The sequence below is a fragment of the Gossypium hirsutum genome, chromosome A03 (genome assembly GCF_007990345.1).
Source record: "Gossypium hirsutum isolate 1008001.06 chromosome A03, Gossypium_hirsutum_v2.1, whole genome shotgun sequence".
Lineage (NCBI taxonomy): Eukaryota > Viridiplantae > Streptophyta > Magnoliopsida > Malvales > Malvaceae > Gossypium > Gossypium hirsutum.
This window is the reverse complement of record NC_053426.1, coordinates 44520671-44547757: the sequence shown is the minus strand read 5'-3', so window position 1 is coordinate 44547757 and position 27087 is coordinate 44520671. Positions and strand designations below refer to the sequence as shown.

At 32.6% G+C, this 27087-nt stretch overlaps 1 protein-coding gene across 3 annotated transcripts; it reads right to left on the bottom strand.

Annotated features, from left to right (window-relative positions):
• Window positions 1-63: 63 nt before the first annotated feature.
• LOC107943083 (uncharacterized) lies at window positions 64-15645 on the bottom strand. 3 transcript variants are annotated; one of them, XM_016876811.2, is made up of 13 exons: window positions 15394-15645; window positions 14814-14868; window positions 14216-14487; window positions 14056-14130; window positions 13906-13964; window positions 13649-13784; window positions 13316-13412; window positions 13142-13208; window positions 12699-12797; window positions 11932-12021; window positions 8604-8758; window positions 618-719; window positions 64-524 (listed from the first exon to the last, which is right to left on the bottom strand). In XM_016876811.2, exons 3-13 carry the CDS (start codon window positions 14466-14468, stop codon window positions 377-379), a joined length of 1281 nt encoding a protein of 426 aa, XP_016732300.1. In that variant the 5' UTR covers window positions 14469-14487; window positions 14814-14868; window positions 15394-15645; the 3' UTR covers window positions 64-376. The 3 variants fall into 3 exon arrangements, with proteins under 3 accessions (XP_016732300.1, XP_016732302.1, XP_016732301.1); XM_016876813.2 differs by having other exon boundaries at window positions 14997-15601; XM_016876812.2 differs by lacking the exon at window positions 15394-15645 and adding an exon at window positions 15240-15350.
• Window positions 15646-27087: the final 11442 nt, after the last annotated feature.

Here is a 27087-nt window from a genome sequence, read left to right as displayed (position 1 = left end):
TGAAGTAAAAAAATAAAAAAGGAAAAAATAATCAAAAAAGAAAAATAAAAAGGAAAGGGAATATAAAGAAACGATAGAACAATTGCACTTTTGCGATCAAACAATTTACACGCAATATGTGCTTCATGAAGGCCTTATAACATCACAGCATATATTTTATTTATGGGGAAAAAAAGATATTTTGAAGCAATGCAACAATAAGAAAAAGAAAAGCTACAAGTGGATGGACCTCATCTATCACACAAACAATCACAGTTGGTGAAGTCCACCTTCAATTCACCTTATCTAACATGAATATCATCGTTTGTGAATGAACTGAACGGCCCTTGCATCCGCATCTGTATCTCTTTGATACAAATTTACGATTTATCACCTATTATCTTTTATCGTGGTTAACCTGGTTAATGCCAATATGGCTCAACTGTACATTCTCATTCCAGGAGGGATCCGCTGGAGGTAGCTGATATTCATCAGGTTTCAATGCTAGAGCAAAATCTGGCAAAGTTGGAGCCGTCTCCATGATTCTAAAAACATTACCATTGCCCAGGTTATTGTATTTGGCTTATTATGCAAAACTATTTGCCCCCGAATTTGTAATTAGAAACCATAAGACTTACTTTTCATAAGAGTAGAGATCACGGTTTATCCGCACCTTGCTAGAAGTGTCTTTCGGAATTTTCTCGGATAGATACTTCATGGTTCCCCAAAGAGGTGGGTTTCTGCACCAACAATTATTAAAAAGAAAATGCCAACTTTGCCAGTTAAAAGCAAAAATAGAGATCCAAGCCAAACAGAGCAAGCGTATTTGAATTATGGAAATTATGTTGGAACATTATTTTACCATCTCAAGTCCCACCTACGCAGCAAAACAAACATACATCTCTAGTCTATCATTATTGGGAAATTTAAATTAACTATTTGTACTTGATTCCAACGAAAATGAACCAATAAATCTTATTATCTCATAACACCATCATGCTGTCAATTAAACAAATATTCTAAGCACGAGGCAACCCACTTCAGCCAAACCTCAGAAGGCCCAGCACAGAGTTGTACTCCAAAATGCACAGCGTAATGACTTTAGACATGAAATCTAGATGAAGTACATTTAGGCGGAACTTGAAATCAATGAATCGCACACTAAAGATGTTATCTGATAAATCCTCGTTATTGAAATAATTTATTATAAGATGAGAGGATGGGAGATATTTGTCTTTGAATGTTAAAAAATGAGTCCAAAGAAGGAATATGATAAGAGTTCCATTACCAAGTTGACTAAGGCATCCACTAATTTTCAAAATTTTAAAGGCTAAAATATTAAAAGAGCCAATAAACTGTTTCAGTTTTCTTAAAGCCTTATATTTTAATTTGTATCCAAATAAACCCTTATTCTTTGATTTGTATCCAGATAAGCCCATATTTGAAATGAAATTTTGATTAATTTAAGGTTTTATTCAAGTGCAAATTAAAGGTTACAGGTTTATTTAGGCACAATTAAAAGGTAAAAGGGTTTATTCGAGTGTAACAAAAGTATAGGAACTTACCTAGACAAATTGATTTAAGTATAGAAGCTCTTTTGTTATATTACTTTAGCCAATTTTTTTATACCAAAGCATTAACTGGCATCAGATATTAGTGTAAAGTCATAATCTAGTAAGACTACTGAACGTAGCAGTTTATGCATCATTTTATATAATTATTTCTTTTATAATAAAAAGATTGTGATGACAACTAAAGAGATCAGCTTGTGCTACCAATCTTAGGAAGAGTAAGAATTACCAAGGCCAAGTCTTTGGCTCATAGCTTCATATGGAGTGGTAGGATACCTAGATACGATAATTCTAGCGTGCCCAATTCACAAAAGCCTGACCAAAAACTTTTTCAAGGAAAGCCAAGCTAGTGAATTCAAAGATCAGCCAGAAACAATCAATGAATTGTTTCAGTGATGTCATTTGACCAACCAAAATATATGATTTACTAGGAAGAAACTACTAGGTTCGCCAATAATGTAACTAATTGGTTCTATGGGAAAATTTATGATGACACTAAGTGCAGTTTAGGAGGATCCTTGTCATAAAGCTAGTAGGTTTAATCATGGACAAAAAATAACAAGGATGTAAAAGCTTTTACAATGTCATGGGATGGAGAATTTTAATATCTTGAAGAAATTTGAAAGTAAAATATTTTATGTATCATTTCAAATGCTAGTATTTTTAATTATTTTGTTTAGATAAATTACATTAGCAAATATGAATTTCATGAGATAAAAATAATTATAAAATTAATAGTATTTAAAATAAAAAATACATCCATTATGGAAAAATATGCAATAAGGGTACCATTAGATTTTAAAAAAAATATATTAAAGTTATTAAAATGATATTTTGTGGTTTAAGTTTTTATTGTATAACGGGACCATGTAAATTAAATAAAAGGGTTTTCAGAAATTTTGAGAAACTACACCTTTAGGTGAATTTTGAATAAAAAGTTTAAGTTGCTTAACTTCCTTTTGAAATTTCATAGAACTTTTGAATTTTTTTCTTTATTTTTACACAAACAAATAAATGTATTTTCAAATTTTATGTTATTTAAATGAAGCTGCAAAAGTGCTTCCTTGCTAAGAGATGACTTAGGAATTTTTCCCAACATATCATTTCTTTATAGTTTGATAGCTATGGTTAGAGGTAGCAATCAAGCCGATTCCAACGGGTTTAGATTGAGTTATTTCGATTCAGGTCTTTTTAGGTTTGGAATTTTTTAGGTCGAGTTCAAGCTTTTCTAGGTTTGGACTTTTCAGGATCATGTTTTTTTTTTTGAGTTCAGGCATTTTGAGTCTGGGATTTTTTTAGATTGAGGCTTAGGTTTAGGCTCAGGTTTGTTCTGCATTATAATTCAAATGTTTACATCTCAATATAAATTATTAATTTATCATTATTTTTAAGTAAACTTTTGTTGGAACTTGTGATACAATATTTTTAATTATATTTTTATTAAAACTATTATCCCAAATAATAAAAGTTTAAGAACTATTTTTTCATTGGATAACAAAAAAGGTATATTGATAAAATAATTACTAAATTAAATTAGATAATATGCACTAATATTTAAAAAACTTTAAAAGTAAATATTTTAACAATTTAAACATTCATGATAGTTTTATAATTATATCATAGAAACGCATAAATTTTAGCAAACTCTACTTATATCTCTTTGGTGCTACTTATGATAAAAGAAATAATAAAAACGCATAAATTTTAGCAAACTCTACATATATCTCTTTGGTGCTACTTATGATAAAACAAATAATAAAAAAAAAGATAATTCTATGGATTTAATAACAATTTACTAGAAATTTTTCATATTATGTTTTTTTATTAAATGGATTGCCATTCACGATAAATTTAAAATATATTTTTAATCAATTTTCATTATTGATTTGTTTTTTTGACAGTCCACAAATGAATTGAATATTTTATATATTAATCAAGATTATGTTGTTCTATTTTTTATCATTTCCATTAAAAACCTATTTGATGTATTTTTTTGTATTTTAATATTTACATATAATTTGGAATTTCTAATTGTACTTAGAATTGTAAAATGTATAATTGTAATTTGTCTTCTTTTACCAATAGTTGGGGTAAGAGATGTTGCTTGTCAACGTATAAATATTTCTTATATTTGAATCATCTAAGCTAAGAATTAAATGATCCAATGTAAATTTATGTTACAAGAATCTTAAGCTAAAATAATGCAAATGAAAACGAACCAAAAGCTAAAATAAATAATGCAAATAAAAAGCAATAAGAGAACATAAAGCTTTTTTGCTTATGTGTGACAGTGGTAATCTCATTTCCACAAAAATTACTATTTTATTATATATAAAATATATAATTGTTTTATTTTTAGTGTTAAATTTGGGTTTAATTTTTTGGGGTTTGAGGCTTTTCAAGTTCGGGTTCGAGCTTTTCTAGGTGCAGGCCTGTTAGGGTCTATTTTTTGGGGCTCATTTTGCCGCCTCTAATTATGGGCAATCCAAGGGCATCTCATTGTTAGAATTTATGAATAGTATCACCGCTGAGAAGGGCAATCTCAATTTAGAACTCAAGGATGGGAGCACTGCTAAGAATAAGAAATTTTTGCCTTCAATACCAACAGTCCTTGAGCCTAATTGGCCCAACCAGGGCAACAAGAATAATAATTAGGGTAGAGCTACCAAACAATGTCATCAAATTGACTTTATGTGATACGACCAAGAAAATTTTTCAACTTAAAAATCTTATTGAATGTCTATAAATTTTTCACTACAGCTTTCGTTTAAAGCACCAATATAGCTTCCACTTTTATAGCTCCCCAAAACTCAAACTTTTTGCAAATAATGTTTTGAACAGCTTCTGTTTTTTGGAGAAGAGAAAGCTGGTAGCTACGAGTTCTAACCGGTTAGTGGTTATTCAATTAAGTGTTTTCCAAGCAATACCAAAGATCACACAATTTCACATGATCCAGAACAAGCTTAACTTCTGAAGCAGGGCATTGAGGAATGAAATATTGGAACTTTGATTATCAGAGGAAGATTACTTTTGAAAGGACACACCAGTGAGGCAAGAACCATATTAATGGATAAGAGGATGATGTTGGATATGTAAAAGAAAAAAGAAAGTGCACCTACAAGATGTGGATAACTTGTTTGCACAGTGTGCTATCTATTCAAAGGTCTATTGGGGGGAATTAGTTGATGCTTGTGATTTGAAATTAGTGGTTTCTGTTTTGATCATTTCCCATTAAGTAACTAGCCCCAAATTCTGACTGATTTAATTCTCCCACATGACACTTCTCTTGTTGATCCAGGGAAATTCGTTACCAAATGTGCTGGGATTAAAGAGGAAAGTGTTGTGAATTATATGGATTTTAAATTTACTACAAGATGTGCATCAAGGGACTAACAGACTTTGCTACTAATAAGGTACTCTTTTGCATCGCTCTATTGTAGATAATAAAATACCTCACTGGGGAGCTGGGCCCCCATTTGTCAGATGAATATTTTTCTTAAAGCCTTTTGCTCTTTTCCTTGTCTTACTATAGGCACTCAAGTAATGAAAATGACTCTTGGTAACGAGATTGTTGCTTTGCATCTTATAAACTATTAGGAAAAAAACCTTAAGTCTAGTGTCACAGGCCGCGCATCAAAGCCAGTGACGAGTGCGCACAGAGCATCTCATGACGGTGAATTAATTAAATTGGGTTCAATTGATCCACTTGAACTGGTCCAATTCGTGGAACACATGGTGAAGCCCATCTACTTGAAGCCTTGGTGGCCTAGTGAAACACTCCAGTAAAACTAGAGTTACCATGGTTAATGTAAATCCTAAGAGATAAAACTGTATAGAGTTTAAATCTCTTAAGACTCTCATCTTATAGATAAGCAGTAATATCAGTCATTGATGTAATTCAATCTACACCATTAGATCTGAGGGAACTCAACTATAAATAGAGATTTCCCCCTCATTTTTAATCACTTCATCCCTTGTATATCATTCAAAGTTAAAAGAATATTTGAGAGAATTTACTCAAATACTTGGTGTGCTATTATTTCTTGTGCTTTTTTTTATTTGATTTAAATCCTTTTGTCTTTCCGAGTTGCTTCTACTTTATCTCGGTGCTTTAGCCTTTTTGAATTCTCATTTTCAAGAGTAAGATTGACTTAGGCGGATTTAAAGTAAAGAAATCACCTATAACCGCGCGGTTTGCTAAACTAAAGTTCTAGCCTCATGACACTAGTTAAACAAATGGGGTCTCAATTCCCTCTCCAACTAATAGAACCATCTGGTCCAATTAAAGGATAGTGTTATGCTTAAAAACGGATATCAATATTAAATAAATATTTAATGCTGCAAATACTTAAATATTTACATAGGTCAATGGTATAATGATGACTTCAGAATTCTCTCCCTCTCAATTTTTCCTTAGTTTCCTATATTTCTTCCTTCACCTTAGCCCTTGATTTTCCTCTTTGTTTCTCCTTTCTCCGTTATTTCTAATCTCATCACCCCAAAACTTTGTTCATTGACATCAAGAATAGTTCATGGCAACAATATACAATTATAGCACCTAATATGGTATTTTTGTGCCAATTGTAGGAGCAGGTAAAACATTAAGTATTAATAATGAGAAGGGAAGACTTTTAATGGGTATTTTTTTATGACCAACTCAATAACTACTAACGAGCAGCAGCAACATTATAGGGCTTAGAATGGCCAGGAATGAGCATGAACTTTTAACCCCTACATAGACGATAGGATTGTAGTTGCATAGCAACCTTTTTATTCATTTCATGTTCTTACAAGCCGAAGATTACCTTTTTTTTTTTGGTAATGTACAATTAAAGGGTTAGTACTCACACACCCATGGTAAGGACATACCCACACCACACACAGACTGCCCAAATAAAAGCCTACCACTTGCTCCCCCAAGGTTCAAACCCACGTGGGTTTTATTGGTGAACAGCCCTTGGCCACCAAAACAACCATAGGAGTTCACAAGCCTAAGATTACCTAAGTGGGATGACCTAAGAACATAGTTAGAGGCTTCAAAAAATTCAGAAAAGCTGAAGAATAAATTATGCAGATTTATCATGGAGGACAGAAAACATAGAGTATGGATGTTTTATCCTCACATATATAATAAAATTATGGCGTTTGGTTCATGTAATGTAAGTTACCTCTGATAATAGGATTATAGGAATATAAATTACTTAGCACATTACAGGGTATGTTATATTACCTTATTTGGTTCATTTGACTAAAATGTAAAATTTAGTTATTCAATAGACAGAATGTAAAATTACTAAAAACACATTTTACTAAATTCTCCTCATAGAATTTGCATTTTTTTTATATTTTCTACTACACAAAAGTAGAAGATTATAGTATTTTATTTTATTGATAAATGAAAGTATTTATGGGGTAAATTAATTTCATATCAATTGGAATTGAAGGAAAATAATAAGTAGCCAGGCTTCTCTTTTGACTAAAGTGATGAGGAAAAGAGAATTAAAATATATATTTTTATTAAAACAAGTTATTTGTTATAATTTGAGGTAAAATTTAGCCGAAATGATAAAACAAATGATAAAATTGTTATAAATGAAGCATTTCAATTGGAATGTAATAGACAAAATGTAACATAATGCACAAAATATTAATTCTTCTCAACTAATAATAAATATATATAATTGAAATGTTTCTTGAAAAATATATTAAAGGACCAGACAATTTGGTTCATTAGTTTTTATTATTACTTTGTTTTCGTTTAAGTCAAATGAATTAAAGTCATTAAAAATGAAGGTAAAATTGTAAAAAATCTCAGGTTACGAAAGTAATATAGATTACCAAGGAAGAGGTGTAGTATTGAGATTACCTCCTATATTTTGGGATCTTAATACTATTGGAATTTTACGATTATTGGATCAAGGTAACCTTCGAAATCTAAATGAAAGAATATCATTCTGAAATCTTATACTACCCTCGGAATGTGAGATTACTTGAACCAAATGTCTTCTGAGAGAATTTTCACCAAAAATTTTCATTGGCACCACCAACACCTCCAAAGGATGAGATTTTTAGGTTAAAGTGACAAAAAGGATGCCAGAAGTACTAGTCTAGAGCACAAAGCAATCTAGTGGTAGGGGGTGCCAGTGCCCCCACGCCATGATTTGGTTTCTGGAAGTGAAAAAAAAAAAAAAAAGAGAGAGAAGCAAAAAACGAAAATGGAGAAGAAAATTTCTTTTGAAAAAAATACAGAAACAAAATGCAATTTTATGAAATATTATTATAATTTACTAGTATCATTCTACAAGAAATTATGATTGCTTTTATGCAAGGATAAATTATTTGCTACGGTTGCCTTTCTGGGCAAGACAAGGAAGTCAAAGGCACCAAAAATGGACAGAAGACAAATAAGTTTGTTTTAATAATATTCCTAATTAGAATAATTAATTTAGCAAGTGTTTTATAGCAATTAAAAGTCCTAAATTATAGTTTCTTATTCTAAAAGTTAATTTTAATTTCTTAACAAGAATAAAACTCTATGTAACCACTATTTAAGGGGGCAAGTCTTAGTAATAAAATAAGACAGAAAATTATTCCAATTTATAGAAGTTTAAGATTTTCACTTCCTGACGAGTCTAAGGTTAGGAACTTCCTTTGACGAGTTCCAAGGTTAGGAACTCCCTTCAACAGTTCAATTCTTCACAAGGTAGGAAATGCTACAAGGATAGGGCTTTATCAATCAAAATAGGTTTTCTTGTGAATTATCCAGTGACTCAATCCATAACCCATGGCCATAACATTAGTCTTTTAAATTCACTAAAACCCTAGTCATTGAACTAACCGAACATAAAATTAATATAATACTCCGACAATGTCTTGTTTGGATGAACCAAAATTGATAATAACTATTTTATACCACTAATCCATTCTATTACGTGAACCAAACACGCTGATAGTGGATAAATGTCAGACCGCAAAAAGCCAATTAGCAATCCAAAAGCTAAAGGGTGAATGGAAGAAAAAATGTAAATCCAGAGATGATCCAATATAAGTTACCTGGATAAAGGATGAGCTGCATTAAATACCTCACAAGCCCTTTTACTTTCTTTGAAATATTCATCAGCAGCTTGAAAAGCAGCTACAGCCATACCATGAGATTTCTCTGTATTTCCCTCATCAAGAATCAAACCATGATAATAATATGCTGCAGCCTGTGTTTGTATAAATCAACAAATATAATTAAATAACTACCGCAAGCCAGGAAATGAAACCTCAAGAGAGTCATAATTACTAGCATCATATATTAGTAGAAAAAAAAACATGTTGCGTGCATCATTACTGTCTAACAAGATGGTTTCATACAGAAAGGTCAGCTCAAACCTACAAAAATAGAAGTGAACAAAAGAGATTTTGCATGTATAATCCATCTATGGCTCCTTGACTGGCTGAAATCCAAGTAAAAAAGAAGAGAAAAAGTTTTCAAAATTCATTCCATTTATTTTATAGTTAGTAGCTGAATCTGAAGTAGGCTCATTAAGATTGTCACTGTCAGTTCTTCAAAGGAAAAAAGAAAAAAGAATTCTACTTTAAGGAAAGAGAGATTTACGTCAATTAGGTAAAAGATTCATAAATTGCATTATTGAAACATCAGCCTTTGCATCTACATAAAGCATTACACATTTCAAATATTTCAGATGGTAAGCGCACAGTAAGCATAACAAAATAGTGATACTTTTCCTAGAGTCGAACTTCAGAATCTTTACATAATTTTACTCCTCGGTAGAATTCAATTAAAGTAGATAAAATTTTGAAATTTTCAGTTTCTATTGAATTACTTCCTAAATGCCAACGTAAAGTTTGCACACAATAACCATATTTCAAACTCAAAAGCTCATTTCACATCGAAATTTAGAAAGACAGAAGAACCCTACTCATCATCAGGATAAGCGTCCCCAAAGTAAAATGTACGCCTCATTTTATTATTGTGATACAGAAGTAACATCATAAAAGAAATTTGATCTCAGAAAGAATAAATTTGAACTATTTAGGTACAATCCTAATAGCTAATAGATAAGACCCAAAGTTGACATGACCAATCCCTTCTACAGAAACAAGTCATCATACAGATATAGGCACCATGCCTGAGAATGTCTTGTGCAGTAGAAATACAAAGTTAATAGTTATGTTTACTCAAAGGTGTAGCATCCAAGAATCCCTATACAGCTAGCTATAGGGTCTTAAAAGAGAAAAAGGAGCAGAAATTCATCATCCCTGGTAGAGGGTTAAGATTTTTCGTTTTACTATATTAGTTGTGAAATAATTCTGCAAGGTTAAAAATGATGTTATTATTGGGTCTTGAATACAAAACAAAATTGTAGAGGCATACCACTCAGCCAAAAGAAAATAATAAAGAATTATTCAAATATACATGCTCAGTTAATGAAAATTTGGCTCAAACTATGCAAACCAAATGGCAGTGTATGGATGTTTCTTTCTTTCTTCCCACTAAACACTACTGCTACTATTGTACCCCAAAATGGCATTTTTTCCTATTTGTCATTTGTTTCAATTTCCATGTTCCTCACTTTTCCTCTTTCACAGTCACTTAGGGCCACTTTGGCAATGCTTCTAAGAAGCATTTTTGGGACAAAAAGCACTTTTAAGATAAAAGCATTCCTAAACAAGACGCTTTTAAGAGAAAAAGTTCTTTTCAAAAGCCCAAAATTGTCCCAAAAGCGCTTTTCCAAAAGCAGAAAATTTTAGCTTTCCTCAAAAGCGTTTTTTGTCCCAAAAGTGCTTCTTAGAAGCATTGCTAAACTAAGCCTTAATGCAGTCCAAAATCTGTCCATCACAGTTCTCCCATAATAATGTGCCACTCACTCTTTATTCATCATGCTGATGCCCTTGTCTAATTTGTTGCTAATCTCTTTCTTATCTAGAAGAGAAATATAGTTTGTGAAATCGAGTGTGAGAGAGAGGAAGAAAGAAGAAGAAGAAACAAGGCTGCTTCGGTTACAGCTTACTGTTAGGCTGTAACAGCCGTGAGAAAGTAGAGGAAAAGAGAGAAGAATTCTGAAAAATATTTCCTTGCATCTATACATTATGTTACATAACCTATTTACACTAGTAACTAGATATACAAATAAGGAAATTCAAAGATATGATACAATAGATCCTAGAGATACTATCATAACAATTTACTATCACAACGCTCCCCCTCAAGCTGGAGCATACAAATCATAGGCTCCTAGCTTGTTACATGTATATTCGATGCAAGGCTTTTTAAGAGCTTTAGTTAAAACATCTGCTAACTGATCATTTGTAAGAGATAAATCCAGACTCAATCTTTTGCTTTATAAAATGGCAATCAATCTCCATGTGCTTGGTTCTTTCATAAAACACTGGATTCGAGGCAATATGCAATGCTGCTTGGTTATCACATATTAACTTCATTGGGCTGACAGTTTCTTGTTCCAACTCTTGAAGTAATTGTTTTAACCAAATTAGCTCACAAGCAACTAGAGTCATAGCCCGATATTCAGCTTCTGCATTAGATCTCGCTACAACATCTTGTTTCTTACTCTTCCATGATATTAGATTGCCTCCAAAGAGATCACAGTATCCATAGCAAGGGAGAGAGAAAATTAATTAAAAATAGAAATCGAGGTTGAATAAGTATGGGGACAGCACCACCGTAGGTGGATGGACGACAGGAAGATTCATGGAGGAAAGCAGTGGCTGGAGGGGTGGCCCACACACCCTCACGCGTCGGCGCATGGGAGTAGGGTAGGAAAAATAGGATGGAGCATGTGGCCCACTCGCATGGCTTCCGGTGGCCCTTTTTTGGTTGAAGGGTTGACACAGGCTGGGCTTTATAATGTAAGGGGCGGTGAGACTCGGTTGGCTCTGATACCATGTAAAATCGAGAGTGAGAGAGAGAGAGAGAGAGAGAGGAAGAAGAAGAAGAAACAAGGCTGCTTCTGTTACAACTTACTGTTTTTGCTATTACAGCCGTAAAAAAGAAGAGGAAAAGAGAGAGAAAAGAGAAAAGAATTCTTAAAAATATTTCCTTGCATCTATGCATTATGTTACATGACCTATTTATACTAGTAACTAGATATACAAATAAAGAAAGTCAAAGATATGATACAATAAATCCTAGAGATACTATCATAACTGATTACTATCATAACATAGTTCATGCAGCTAGAAAGTCCAGTAAATATCCCTTTAATTGAAATTGCTACATCAAGTACATATTGTTTATTATTTCTTCAAATACCATAAACCAATATTTGAGTTTAAGAATCATTAGGAGAGTAACATAACCATGCTTTAATTCTCATGACTAAAAAAATAGAGAAAGAAAATAAAGGTTAAGTACCTTAGCTTCAATGTATTTCCATTTTATAAAAAGCCGATGCTTTTCACCCCATCCATTTGATAGTGGAAGATTCATAATATTATCTTGAGCCTGTTAAGAAATGGAAAAAAATATCAGTATACGTTTGAAAATCACTAACTACACTTTTATGAATACATTGAGACAAGATGAATGATTCAGGAAAGGCTTAGAGAAGAATGAAGACAAACCACAGTTTTCTTCTGCTGAATAAGTAAAATTTCAAAAACTTTGTTACCGAACTATGATAAAAAAAAATGCCATGAGAAAAGTCATTAAGTGGCAAAAGTTGTGAGTGAGGTGTGGTTATTAGGAGACCCTTAATCACATTTATACTACACTTGAAGTAGAGTATAATACAAGGCCTACACACAAACAACAATATATGATGTTGGAATACAGATTGGGCCAAGCGGACCCAAACCCATTCATTCATCCACATGAGAGGATCAAAAACTTAGGACTTCTAGTGTGAAAATTCGTTGGCAACGCTAGTAGATGCTCAATACCAAGTAGGATAAAGAAGTCATTCAAGTGTAGCTCCAGAACTAGATCCTTGGAGATTCATTAAGTGAATTTTTGGTAAACTGATTGCATGAATTAGATTGGCACTGGAATGGGTAATCCTAAACCTATTGATTTGCCTAAGTATGCAAAGAAAATTGAAAGCAAATTTGATAAAAGCAAGAAGTATAGCTGAATTCAAGGTCAAAACATAAGAAATGAAAAAACAAAAGATGCATTCATACCTGCTGCCAGTATTTTACCATCTCACATGCAAGCCTTCGTTTCACAGCTAGAGTAGCCTTGGTACTATCAATTGCCATTCCAAGTTGGATATCAACACCCTACACCAAAAATAACATTAAACCATGAGACAATAAAAAACTGCCTATGCAAGGTCTATGCCGATTGATTCTTAGACGCACACGGCCACACATTATAAAAACTAAAAAGTATTGACTCAAATAAAAATAAGACAAGATTTTGTGCAACAATATTCAGACTGTCAATGAAGTGTTTACAGGAATATAAGAATAATGAAAGAATAGATTTTTGCTCACAAAATGTATTCATACTCATTATAAGAACAAATTCACCAAGTGATATCCTCAAAGTCCACATTTGTAAACTTGATTCACAAGTAACGTAACAGTTCATGCCTACATCAATCAAGAGATTAAGTTAGTACCTGTCCTAATGCCTGCAAACATAGTGCTCGAAGAACTCCTTCTGCTAGGTCTACTGGCAAATTTCTCCTACAACCAAAGTAGAGACCAACGTATTGTTACTAAATTATTATCGCAAGAATTGATTGTGAATATATTAAAGAAAGTTTGACTGCAAGTATATCATCTTTGTACACCTAAGTTCAGATGGCAACTGGGGAAGAACATGTCTGACAGCACAATCCAAGTACCCCGCAGCCTTCAAGAAAATATCAATAGAAGCTCGCCTGCTTTCTGTTTATTGAGAGAAAAAGGCAGTCCTCTCTCATTAGGTCCATGGAAAAAATGATTAAGGGCAAAACCAGACTGAAAATCCAAGCTAAGAAGAAAGGGTCAACAGATTTGCCAGTAATCAACCTTTTAAACTTGAAAAACAAAAAGTCTGGAGTAGGAGAATGAAAAACAAAAGCAATAGCAGCCCAAGAGATTAATCAGCATTGAAATTTCTTCTCTTTCTCTTAACAACATACCTTCTGATACTTTTGGTTGATAACCATCAGCAGATGTCCTAGGAAGAAGCAATAAGTTGGCTTGTGATAACAATAACATCGCCATCAAATGCAATACTGACAACACCTCATACCAAGCATTAAACATTGCTGTTTCCTGCCAAAAAAAATTGCTTTGCATCAAATCTTATTCCTCAAAGAGAAGAGCGACCCAATAATATACAACAAAAGAAAATAGAAGGCATGTTGACAATAACAGCCTAAACCCACAGTCAGACCTCAGCATCATCCTCCTGATTTACCCAAATAAACTGTACTTTATATTGTAGCTGACTCCCTGAATGACAACAATGAACCATAATGTTAGATTCCACCTCATACAGCACATAAACCTTTTCAAGGGAGTGAAATTTAATAATATGTTTCACCATCTGTAACTAATCCCAAAAGCACAGGCAAGTAGTCTTCAAGAGCCTGATGAAGATCTGCCAATGTTGAACCCCCTGAAGACATATTTTCAACTGAAATTTCAGTAAAAATGCTTACTACAATCTGTTTATTAGGAAACCTGGTTAGCCAGCAACAAACCATGCTGTGTAGCAGTTTTCCTCCTTGTTCTTGTAATTGTAGGTGCTTCTTGGCCAGCCATAACAACTATACGAGTTCTCAAGGCAGTAAGGCGTTCCACTAATGTCTTTGACAAGTGACCACCGAGTGATTGAAAGAAATCCACAGACTTGGGAATTCGTAAACCTGGTACATATACAGAAACTTCCCCAATATTTCCTGGCCTCCGCCTATTTCCCCCAGAATCCTTGGGAGTTGAAACCAGACATCCCATACCTTGAGTGTTACTATATCTGTCAATCCAGGCAAATTTAGTCAAATTCTATAATAAACTGACTTATTTCCAGCATGAAAGACAGGAATTTGAATAGTGTAGCCAATATAATCTGATAGATCATAAAAGTAAATGGCATTAAGTTAATGAGCACAGACATATGAAGCAAAAGAATCAGATATGTGCTGCAATACGCAAAGCAACAGAGAAAAAACTAATTAAATGTCCAACCAATAAAGCAGAAGTAGTAGGTAACTCACGAGCACCATCAAAGGACTCTAACTACAAGTCTCCAAAAGATTTTCAACCTTTTTTTTTTTCATACAAAAAAATGCATTTACTCACCTTGTTGTCCCTTATCAGAAGAAGGTGAAGGGATGGGTCAAAAGTCTAGTAGTTTCTGCATCCAACAAAAATACAAAACCTAAAATTATTTTTTTTAGGAGAAAAAGAAAGGAGAGGGAATGAGTAAACAGAACAAAAGCAAGTGAATCACAAGATAGCCATGGGAACTTGACAATTCATCACCTTTTCATATTGCAGTGGAACACAAGTAGCTAACTAGTGGATGGGCTTTCCATTATAACACAATTTTAGAAAGTTTTGCATGCAGAATTCAGAAGAAGAATGTGAAAGTGAAGAGTTATGGGTTCGATGCACAAGCAGCTTTAACAACAACAATAATTAGAGAGCATTATTTGAATTTAGTGAAGATTGCTAATCAAGAAAGCATATCAGAAATTAGAAGTCAAATCAAATGAAAAATTAAACCTGAAAGCAGAAAGCAGAAAATCATTCATCAAACGGAAAGAAGAGAAAAGAATTCAAAAGTTTTCAATTCAGTGACGGAAAGCAGAAATAGATCAAAGCTGTGGAAAATCAAAAAGGAAAAAGAAAAAAAAAGAAAAAGAAGATATATTCTGACCATGCGTCCGAGTCAAACTCCAAAAGTCCAAAGTCCAAACCCTAGCAGTTAGCAGAGTAGCTGGGTAAAAATTCTCATTATTATGCTTTGGCTTATGGATTTGGCAAAGAAAGGAAATGAAAATTGCAATCGTATTCGTAAGGAATTAATTATGAGTGTTATCAAGTTTTGTGATGGGAAACGCCCTGCCGGCCCTTCCAGTGGTACTTTAGAAATTAAAAATGTTAGAATATTATCAAGTAAGGTAGGCCTGGCTCACAGCTATTTCCATTTCAGCTTGCTCACGGTTAATTCCGTTTCAGTCCCAAAAATTATAATTAACTTAGGAATAAAATATTCCTTCTACCTTTGACTTCTGTCTCTTAAGTATTGTTAACCTCTTTCTAAATTTTAATCTTATCTATATCACTCTCCACTCCTCTTATCACTCCCTTTATTTTCCCATATTTACTCTTTATACTCTTATCATTTTTATTTCTTATCTTTTTCAATTCTTAAAATTAGAGTTCTAACCAATTTAATTTAATTTTTTATTTTCAAATTCTTATATAATAAGAGTATTATCATTTGCATAAAGTCGAGCTGATCTTGAATAGTGGGAAGCTCAAGTTTAAGCTCAAGTTTGAGCTCAATACTTTACTCAAGCTCGATCTAACATTATTTTTTAGGTTCAAACTTTGCTCCAAATATATTTGAGCTATTTTGATGTGATTGAGTCGAATTCATGTAATGCCCAATCATAGACGAGAAGGGTCGTTCGTGCCTCGGTCACGAAAATAGAATTGAAAAAAACATAGGTTTGAATTAGCGGAAGGTTTTCAAAAGATATGCAAAGGGTAGTGATAGGTTCGGCTAAGGAAACAAGAAAGGATGTTGAAGGGATGCTTCGGTTTTGAAACAATAAGAAAGAGATAATGTAAGGTGGGGATGGAATAGTGAACTTAACATCAGGAATGATTCAACACTAAAAAGTGTCACCCCAGTTCCTATATTGTTAAGGGAAAAAGGATGAATAGATGGATAGGTGAAGGCCACACCAAGATTGGTGATAAGTTCAAATAAGGACGATTGACGCCACTAGCACTAGCTAGATAAGTCTTTCGAAACTTGTACGAGATATGAGAGGAAGCAACATCACAAGAACAATGTTCATTAAACAAATTGGCAAAAGTCCTTTTACAATGAAATCAACAAACTATTTATAGGCTATCATGTAGAAACCGAATGGACAAACTAGCTAGCTTAAAGACTAAGCAAATTCGGTCATGAATTAACTAGAATGTTCTAAAATGTTCTAGAATGAAAACATTAAATAACTAGTCTTGATTCGGCTGATGGGGATGTATTTGGATAGCTTCATGTATGAGCTTTAATCACTTGAATGAATGTGCACCTTTGGGAGCTCAACGGGTTGTCTAGGTTCGGCCATGGAGTGCAAGAAGCTTCCAAGAGGAGTCTCTTGGCCGAATAGGTGCTTAGAAACCCCAAGGGTCCTCCCACATGCAGTCGGCTGTACATAGAACTTGGAAGAGAGCTTGAACCTAGCCGTACATGCACTTGCATTAATTGTCCCTCATTCATGCATGTGTGCCGTCTAAGGGAGATGTATTCTTCAATATCCATTGTATGCAATTAATCCTCCATGTACATGAATGTAAGTCCTCCAAACATTGAACCGAACCATGCATGAATCTTCCCGTTCAATGAACATTCCCATACATGCACCTTGACATGAATGAATCTCCACATTCGGCTAAACCTACATAATTAAATAAAATAATTATTCATATAATCATAATTAAAGATATTAACTAAACAACTTAATGACACTAACAAAATTTATAAGTCAACTATCAAATTAAATTCGGCTAGATCAAATAGTCAAAAACACTTAATGAGCTAAGTTGAGCTAGGGAATTCGGCATGAGCTGTAGCAAACTTAATTAAGAATAAAGTTTAAACTTAGTTTATTGTAATGTAAAAGAAATGAGCTGAAACGAGCTAAATTCAAGCTCAAACGAGCTAAATCAAGCTCAAGTGAGCTGATTGGAGCTGAATGGCGCATGGGGAGATGGAAAGGAGCTGAGATCGGATTGCAAAAGAATGCATTGAGTCTTCAAGGCGTTGTCCTTAGCTCCTCCAACATCATGGACCTTGTTATCATCCCAAATGCGCAACACTAAGGCTGATAAAGCGTCTTGAATTTGCTTGGTTCGAGCTCGAGTCATGGGACCTTTTAGAAGCTCGATTAAATCTTGTTTTGCATTCGAGGATACCCCGGGTGTGCTCACATCATATTTTAGTTCAAGCTCAATTAAACTCGTTTATTAATTTTATATATAAATAATCAAAACTTTTTAAAATTATATTTAAATAATGAATTGATTTAAAATGAAAAATAAAAATAAAATCTAAAATTATTTATCTCAATATCAAATAACATTACCACTTAAAAAGTATTCTTTTACCTTAAAAATGAAATAACACCAAAGTTAACAAGCTCACAGCCATCCTATTTTATCTATTTGTTTTATATAATATATAGGTAATATATATTATATATTATATTATAGAAAGTGTTTTTAAATAAAATATATACCGTTAAGGTTTTGTGTTATAATATATATACACTACAATCATACATACATATTATATATATAATGGAAACGAAAGGAAGTAATATAAAAGGAAAGATTGTGTCTTTTTAAAGTGGTAGATAGGTATTTCTACCATTAATTAGAATTGAGAGATTAATTTTGAGTTCATCAAGTTTGAGTGAAAATCATTACTACAAATATTCTTTCTTCATTGAGTGTTTCTCTAAGCTCTTTGCGATTTAAAATAATCCATAGTGCAATTCAAATTGTTTCATTCGAGTAAAGACATTGTATATTGAGTATATTATTTTTTTATCATTTCGAAAATAAATATTCTTAAGATAGTCTCCTTAAAATACCTTACTTTTTTACAAAATATCATTTTTCGAATCCAAATCAATTTATTGTTTATCAGCATCAAACTTACAAAAGGAATAATGTATAATTTGTTTTACAAAAAAAAAAGTAATTGATAATCTTTAAATGCGATGTATACTCTATTACACTCCCAATCATCCGACCAAGCAATAAGGTCACAAATAGTAAGAACGAATCCCTCGGTAGAAAAGTTAGGATCCAGTATCCTAAGAGTAGTATATTCAGCAATTTATACTTGTAATTTTCAAACTAATTGGTTTAAATAAATTTTCTTTATACATTAATATCATTTGTATATGTCCTTAATAGTTTTTGTAGGCAAAGCAAAATGTAAGTAACTATTGGCTCATGGGTTATCTAATATTTAATTAATATTAAGTTATATTATGTGGTTGAATAATAATATAAGAATATAATTTATATTAGTAGATAATCTAAATAGTTCGTAACCTAATCAAAATAGAGCAAATCGATTGAAAGACTCATACTGTCTATCAAGTCCAATTAGCGAGATGTCTTATCTTGAGCATAAGAGCGAATGACTCTTAGAAGATAGATACATAGATGGCTTTATCTGGATTGACAATGCATTGGGCAAGACCCAAGTTAAATTTATCCTAGATACGTTTATGGATTTATTCACTTATGATGTTCATAATGTGGCATAACTTAATCTTGAGTGGATAATGGACTATGTATGTGTGACTCGTATACTTTGATGTACTGAAAGCTTGAGTTAAAATATATAAGGAACTGAAAGCTAGTACGTTAGATATATGACTTTTGCATGATGTAGCATCATTCAACAACAATGAAATCATAAATCTATAAGGGTAAATGATATTCTCTCATTGGCATTACGTAATAACCCTTACCCAGGATGAACTGGTACATCATGAGCAAAGGATGTCACATTTGAACAATAACTCTATTTAATACAAAAATTAATTTTGAAACTTTATTTTAAACGTAACTAAAACCAATTGAAGTTAATTAATTCATTTCTAAGCTTCTTTTAAAGTTCAGCTACAAACAGAAATCATTTGGGGCTTAATCAGGTCAAAAAAGGGTAAATAGGGTCAATGTCACGACACTAGGAAATGGGTGTCGCTATAACAACGCATTTTTAGTGGTGTCAAAAATGATGGTTTTGAAACCCTATTTTTGATAATCGAGTCCATAAATATTATTATTTAATATTTATGATGTTAGTATAAAGTTCAATTAAAATTCGGCTTACTAATATTTTCATTTGGATAGTTAATTAATGTATAAGAACTAAATTATAAAAGTGGTAAAAGTTAATTGCTATGACTTTTTAATTAATTTGAGGACCAATTAAGCAACTGGACCACTATATTGAGACCAAATAGTGGTGGTGGAAAACTATTGTCCACCAAAATTAGTTAAGTGTGATTAGTGTTAGTTAATTAGGTTAATTATAATAAATTAAGTGTTAATCTTAATATAAATAACAAAAGAAAAAAAAATCTTCATCCATCTTCTTCTTCATCAAACCTAAAGGGAGAAAAAGGGTTTCAAGTTTCTTTACATTCAGTTCTTCAATTATTAGGTAATTTCAAATCCTTTTCTTGTAGTTTTATGTTTTTGAAGTCTCAGGAGCTTGATTTAGCAAGCCTAGGTACCAATTTTTGAAATTTGTTAAAGTTTATAAAAGCTTCCATTGTTTAATTCTTGATGAAAGTGGTGTTAAATTGTCAGATTTTAAGCTTAGATTTGAAAAAGGACTAGTTTGTAAAGTTTAATTGCTAGTTTTTAACATAAAGACTAAAGTGCATGAATTTCAAAATTGATGTTATATTCCCATATTTTTAGGTAACAGAGAAATATATGAGGATGTAATTGAGATCATTTTCTAAATCGAGGCTTAAATTTGAAAGTTATAGCAATTTCGGTTTTAGGGACTAAATTGAATAAAATGTGAAACTTTAGCAAACTTTCAAAAAATAGAATTAAACTATCATATGAATATAATAAGATGTTATATGGTATTTGGAATTGACAAATTGAAATAAATTATCATATAGATCAGGAATTGAACCAACCGGAGGATAATCGAGAAAAAGACAAAATTATGTATTAGTCCTTGTTGTTTCATTTGTTGCAATTTTCTCCAAGTAAGTTCACTTGGAACTTACTATGCAATTTATGTTATGTTTGAATTATATTATAATGTCTATTAGTTATTTGTAATTTTGATGATTTTGGCATCTAAAGGACTAAATTGTAAAGTATGGAAAATATAGTTAATACGCATAGACAATGTACTAAATGGATGTCAAATTATTATATGATTAAATTATATGTATAAGATGATGGTCAACATTTGAAATGATACGGAAACAGTAACAGTTCCCGTGTGAACTAAGTGAACGATTAGGGTCCAAATGAAAAAGGAAATGGTTCAAAAGAAAAAAAGGAAACAAGGTTTGATCAGGGATTAATATGATAGCTTGAGATCCATCATGTATTGCGGATTCTATGAAGCTCGTGTGAGCAGCCCGTGTAACAGCCCGTTTTTAGTGAAATCAGAACAGTTGTTTCGGGATCATAAACCTAAAGAGTAATTTTTTTTTAATGTCTATGGAATGTTAGTAAGATCATATTAAAATTTCGTTAAAAAATTTTGATATTTGCATGATTAATTAAGTGAAAAGGATTAAATCGTAAAAAATGTAAAAGTAGAGTTCCATTAGTTAAAAGGGTCATGTAGCTATGAAACTTTAAAGTGAATGGATTTAAATGGTAATTATACCATTCATAAAGCTAGTGGACATTTATGGACACAATTTAAGTGATTTTAAGTTATAAATCAAGGTTAAATTACTAAAATAACAAATTAACTTAAAATTAAAGTAAAAAAAAAAGATGTATCATCCTCTTCATGCTTTATTCCCACTGAAAAAATTGAAGGAAAAGAAGCCATTTTAGGGTTTAAGCATTTAGTTAACTTCCTCTCTTGCATGTAAGTGCTTTCGAGCCCCGTTTTTAATGATTTTTATATTTTTGAGGTCAATTTAGCTTAATCTAGATAGCTTGGGGATCAATTTGTAAAACTGTCAAATATTGGGGGTTATGACATGAATGATTTTGTATGATTCTTGATGTTTAATAATAGATTATGAGTCCTTATTAATAAATAAACAAGTTTTGTAAAGTGAATTTTGATGAAAATTGCATTTAGGGACTTGTTTGTAAAAAAATAAAAGTTCATGTTAAATTTATTAAATGATTGTTTGTATGGGTTGGTATAGGTCCCTAATGAAATTAGTTAGCTTGAATGGAGGATGAAAATGCTTAGATTTCAATTTATGAGCTTAAGGACTAAATTATGAAAAGTTAAAATGTTAGGGGCAAAATAGTAATTTTGCATAAATATGAAATGCGGACTAAATTGAATACTAGGGATATTAAATGGATTGAATTTTTCTATTTAGATAAAGATAGACCATGTACAAATTTAGATCAGGAAAAAGCTAAAGCCTCGGATTAGTACGACTTCATTTCTACGCCCCTAGTTGTCGAGGTAAGTTCGTATGTACAGATTACTATATTCATGTAATTCAATTGTAAGTTATTATGTATTTGTAATGGTATTGAACAATGTATATCCAAAGAAATGCTATGACGGTTACGGGTAGAACTTTAAGAATTTGTAGGATACAAATGACGTCATTAGGAATTTCATGTTTCGTGTGTTGGTCTTGAATGTCCTATCAATGGCTGAGGTCCTGTATTTGTTGCAGATACTCCATAGCTCGTGTGAGCAGCACTGTGTAGCTTACATTTCGACCCAAGCTCGTGTGAGCAGGCCCATTTCACAGCTCATGTGAGCAATAATGTAAAGGAAAGGTTGCAATTATATGTTTAAGCACACTTCGTGTGAGATTTCCTGAGTATTCGATGGTATTCTAGATGGTTCAACGGGCATGAAAAAGGATTGAAATGGTAAGTTTTCAAATGGAATTATGCAAATTCTTATGAAAAGGATGTATGGATTAAATAATGTATTTTCTTATGAAAATGGCTTATCATGTGGTTAATCCAAAAGAAATATGTATAAATACACTAACTTGTGTATTGATGATGATGTTTAGGCTTGTGCCAAGCTTGTGGTTTGGGTTACATTATGTTTCTACTTATTATTATGTGATGAAATGGTAAGTTGTGTTTCATTTTCTACGAACTTACTAAGCATTACGTGCTTACATAGTTTCTTTCCTATGTTTTATAGATTATCGGAAGCTCGATTAGTTTGGAAGCTTGTCAGAGATCTATCACACTATCCAGTATAAATATTGGTAGTTTTCGAATTTTTTGGCCAATGTTATAATGGCATGTATAGATGGACTTGTAATAGTAGCTAGTTGAATGATTAGTTGATGTTTTGATATGTATAAGTTATCTTGGTTGATGTCACTTTATATCTTGTTAGTTTGCGTCATTGTGACTATATCATGTTGTATGTTTTGAATAGCTCAAATGGCATGTTTTGTATCACCCCTCACCCGTATTCATTATTAGAATAGGGTTACGAGGTATTACTGATCAATACACATCATTTATCATACATAATACATACATTTATGCATTTATATTCAAATACCATTCAACACAATCACATTGTCCCTTATAAGGGCTTATGGGGCCTTAAACATACAATAGAAGTAGTTCGGGACTAAACCGATAACATACAAAAATTTTGGAAACTTAGAAAAATTTCAAACATACAAGGGTCACACGCCAGTATGAATAGGCCGTGTGCCTCACACGACATCAAACATGCCCATGTCACAGGCCGTATGAAAACAGGGCATACATACTGACTTGGGTCACACGGCCGACCACACGCCCGTGTGTCTGGCCAGTGTGCCCTTTGAAGTGGCCACACATGCCTGTGTGCCAGGTCGTGTACTAGGCCGTGCCAATCCTGTAGGGTATACTGACTTATGCAACACGGCCAAGTCACACACCCGTGTGCTAGGCCGTGTGCCATTTAGGGGGTATACTGACTTGTGCCACACGGCCAGTCACACATCCGTGTGTGAGGCCATGTGGAGTATACTCACTTCAATTTAATTTAAACACTAGGGGACACACGGCCGTGTAGCATGACTGTGTGTCGAACACGGCTGATACACACACCGGTGTCTCTGCCCGTGTGGACAACAATAGGTCATTTGCAAGGCCAAATTGCCACCCTTTTTCATGCTTCACCTAAACAATCAAAATGGTACTAATTCATCATACAATAGGAAGCCAAAATCATCATCAATATACACAATTCATACCATATCCATTTCAACAAAATCAATACTCAAGTCAATGCTAATTACCTATTCAAACATTTATATCATTAAGCATTAATTCTCAAGCATATAACTTCTCAAGTTAACAACTTCGTTCACACCATATAGATCATTTATCAAACTCAAAATATAACTATTTGAGCAACTATGAAACCATAACCACATTTATACCAAAACATACCAAAATAAACCATCACTTATGGCTATATATACAAAACAAACATATACATTTACAAGCCAACTCTTATGGCTATATTCACAACCAAAGTACCACAACTACCTATACATGCCATATATCACAAGTACACAACTCAAAAGTACCAACTTAGGTGTTTGATAGTGCGATGATGTTCCCGACGACTCCCGGATCCAAGCTAGCTTTAAATCTCTATAAAACATGGACAAATAACACAAAGTAAGCTTCATAGCTTAGTAAGTTCATAAGTGAATAACTCGATTCATCAAATAAATGTAATTCAACCATTTAAACATTACCAAATCAAAATCACATTAACCACAAGCCTTTCTCATGTCTCAAAACATGATCAAATACCATCTCATTGAACTTTCTCAATGTAATACTCGAATAGGTTTCGTACATACCTGTATCACTTCGTACTAACCTCTTTCTCAACCATATCATTCGTTTACCCGTTGAACCATTCGGAATAGATGTCAGATACTCAATAATCATAATCGATAAGTACCTATACCATGGCCCGTAGCCAAATCAAGGTTGTGACAGTCCTAAATTGACCCTAGTCGGGAAGTGGTTTCGGGACCACAAAACCTAGTAAAAAATTTTGTAAAATATTAGTTTCAGTGTTTTTGTTATGTGAATTACCTATTGTGAAAGTTGGGTGGTCTAATTTAGTTAATTGGATGCTAAATTATTTAGTTGGGATTTGATTGTATAAAGGAAAATTTTAGAAGTCTTTTTCTTAAAGTGGCCAATTGTTAACATGGCTAAAATGTGGGGCTTGCATGTCAATTAGACCCCTTTTATTTTAGTGGACGGCAATGATGAAGGGAAATTTGTATCTTTGTGCTTTTTATATTAGTAAAATAATGATAATTGGTTTTATAATATGAAATGAATAAAACATAAAAACTGGTCTCATCTTCCACTTTCTTTATTTTTCTTCACCGTTTAGAAAGAAAGGGGGAATGGAGTTTTAGTTTTCTTCCATATTTGTTCTGCTGGAAAACCGATTGGAAGAAGGCTTGGTGTCGCATGCATACAGGAAAAACTATGATTTTAGCTAGTTAGGTAGCTGAAATTTCAAGTAACTCGGTAATCCATCAAAGAAGAAGAAGAGGGCTGCAACAAAAAGAAAAATGGAGACGGTAGAAGGTAGGAGAAGCGGGAAAATCTTGGTAAGCTTGTTGGTTCTCTAAATTTTTTTTATGATATTAACTGTGAAAATTTTCAAGTTTGATTTGTTGTGGTTTTATTTAAGACTACTAATGTCCAAATTAGGACACTTGATATTGATTGAATTGATGAGGATTAAATTCGTTCTTTGATGTCTGAATGTTAAATAATGCTTGCTGTCCAGATTGAAATTATGCTAGAAGGTTGAACAATTGTTGTTCAAATGGAATTTTGGAGTGTTTAATGGACTCCATGTTGCTAAAATTTACATGAATAGAAATTTCTAAGCTTAAATTGTAAGAATTTGAGTTGTGCGGTTTAAATTGTCAAAGATGCATGTGGCAATTGATTATAATTTGTTAAAGGGTGTAAAGTATTGATAGTTCTAAATGGTACATAGTTAAATGAAGATGGAAGCTTGATAAAATTTTATTTAGAATGGAAGTAGGAGAAATGTGTATTCGGCCATGTATAGTTAAATGAAGATGGAAGCTTGATAAAATTTTATTTAGAATGGAAGTAGGAGAAATTTGTATTCGGCCATGTTGTGATGAGTTGAATTTGAATGATTGATGCTTTAGTTTATAAATGGTCATTAGATGAGTTTTAAACTTGTTAAAGTTTGATAATTTGGGGGTGTTAAATTGGAGAAAACGTGTAATAAAAAAAATGGGGTTGATAATGTTTGTTTGTTAATTGATGTTTGCACCATTGTCGAATGTGCTTAACATTAAGGCATGATTTAGTTAAATGCAAACTAATGGAAGAATGGAATTTAGCTTTGCCGTACCTGTGTTAAAATGATGGAATTAGTAGGAAATGGGTATGAGCTTGTCAAATTTTTGAAATTAGGACCTTGTGAACTAAATGATATTCGGCAATGGTACTTTTTACATGAGGAATTCGGTGTTAATTGTATTAAATAAGGTTGAGGTAGTTGCCGAATGTGTTTATAATTAAGTAAGGTTAATAATAGAGCAATGAGTGGCTAGTAGAATCTAGTTAGACTTCTTGTTGTATTCGGCCATGAGTTTGTATAATTGGTTTGTAATAGATTAAATTTGTTTATTCAAGCTCAAGAGCTTAGGGAGTCTAATTCGGATAAGAGAAAAAGCTACCTAAAGGAATAGTCGATCTGTAATCGTTCGACAACTTCCGAGGTAAGTTCTTAAGTATTTGAGTTTGATTCCTTTGTAAGTTTTAAGTTTTTAAATGGGATGAATATGAATTAAGTATATACGTTAAGGTCAATAACTTTTCTAAATGATGGCATATATGATATTATGTTTTAAATATGTAAATGAGAACTTTACAGAGTAAATTTGTATAAATATGCTCGGGACAGCAGCAGTAGCGTGTTTTGGAAAAATTACCATAAATTGTGGGAATTGAGTTAAAGGCTGAATAGATTATGTAATTAAAGCTTGATGCGTCTAGTTTCGTATAAAAGAAATCGTGTAAGTAAAGGGGTTGCCGATAATGAGATTTTTTTTAAAGTGTGTGAGACAGAGTCAGAATGGCTCCGAAATCCCCTGTTCAGTATTTGGAAAATCATTATAAATCGTAAAAAAATGATTATAAGATAAGATTTATATGCTTAGACTCCTTAATGAGTCTAGTTTCAAACAAAATAAATGAAAACATATTTTGAATTCTGTACAATGAGAAATTCAGTTCTTAGTGAAGAGTAGTCAGAATAGTCAAGCAGTAAAATAGGGGAAACTCTAAGAAAAATCTGGTATTGATTAGCCAAACCAAAAATTCTGAAAATTTTGTGGATAGAAGATATACGAGTCTATTTTCATGGAAAATTAACAGCACATCATTTGGAGTTTTGTAGCTCCAGTTACAAATAATTTAACGATTGTTGCTCAGGAAAACAGCTTGTAGAGAATTTGTGATTATGTTGTAAACATTGATAAAACTTGTTTTAGTTGCTCATAAGCTATTGATTAAACCCATACGTGAATTCTAATTTGTGACATTATAAAATGATATATGAGTGTTAGATGGA

Coding starts and splice junctions, on each gene's coding strand:
- LOC107943083 (XM_016876811.2), bottom strand. CDS start 14,468: ATGGGATGTCTGGTTTCAACTCCCAAGGATTCTGGGGGAAATAGGCGG. Junction 14,131..14,215: donor GAAAACTGCTACACAGCATG/GTTTGTTGCTGG, acceptor ATATGTCTTCAG/GGGGTTCAACATTGGCAGAT. Junction 12,022..12,698: donor TGGTAAAATACTGGCAGCAG/GTATGAATGCAT, acceptor ATTTCTTAACAG/GCTCAAGATAATATTATGAA.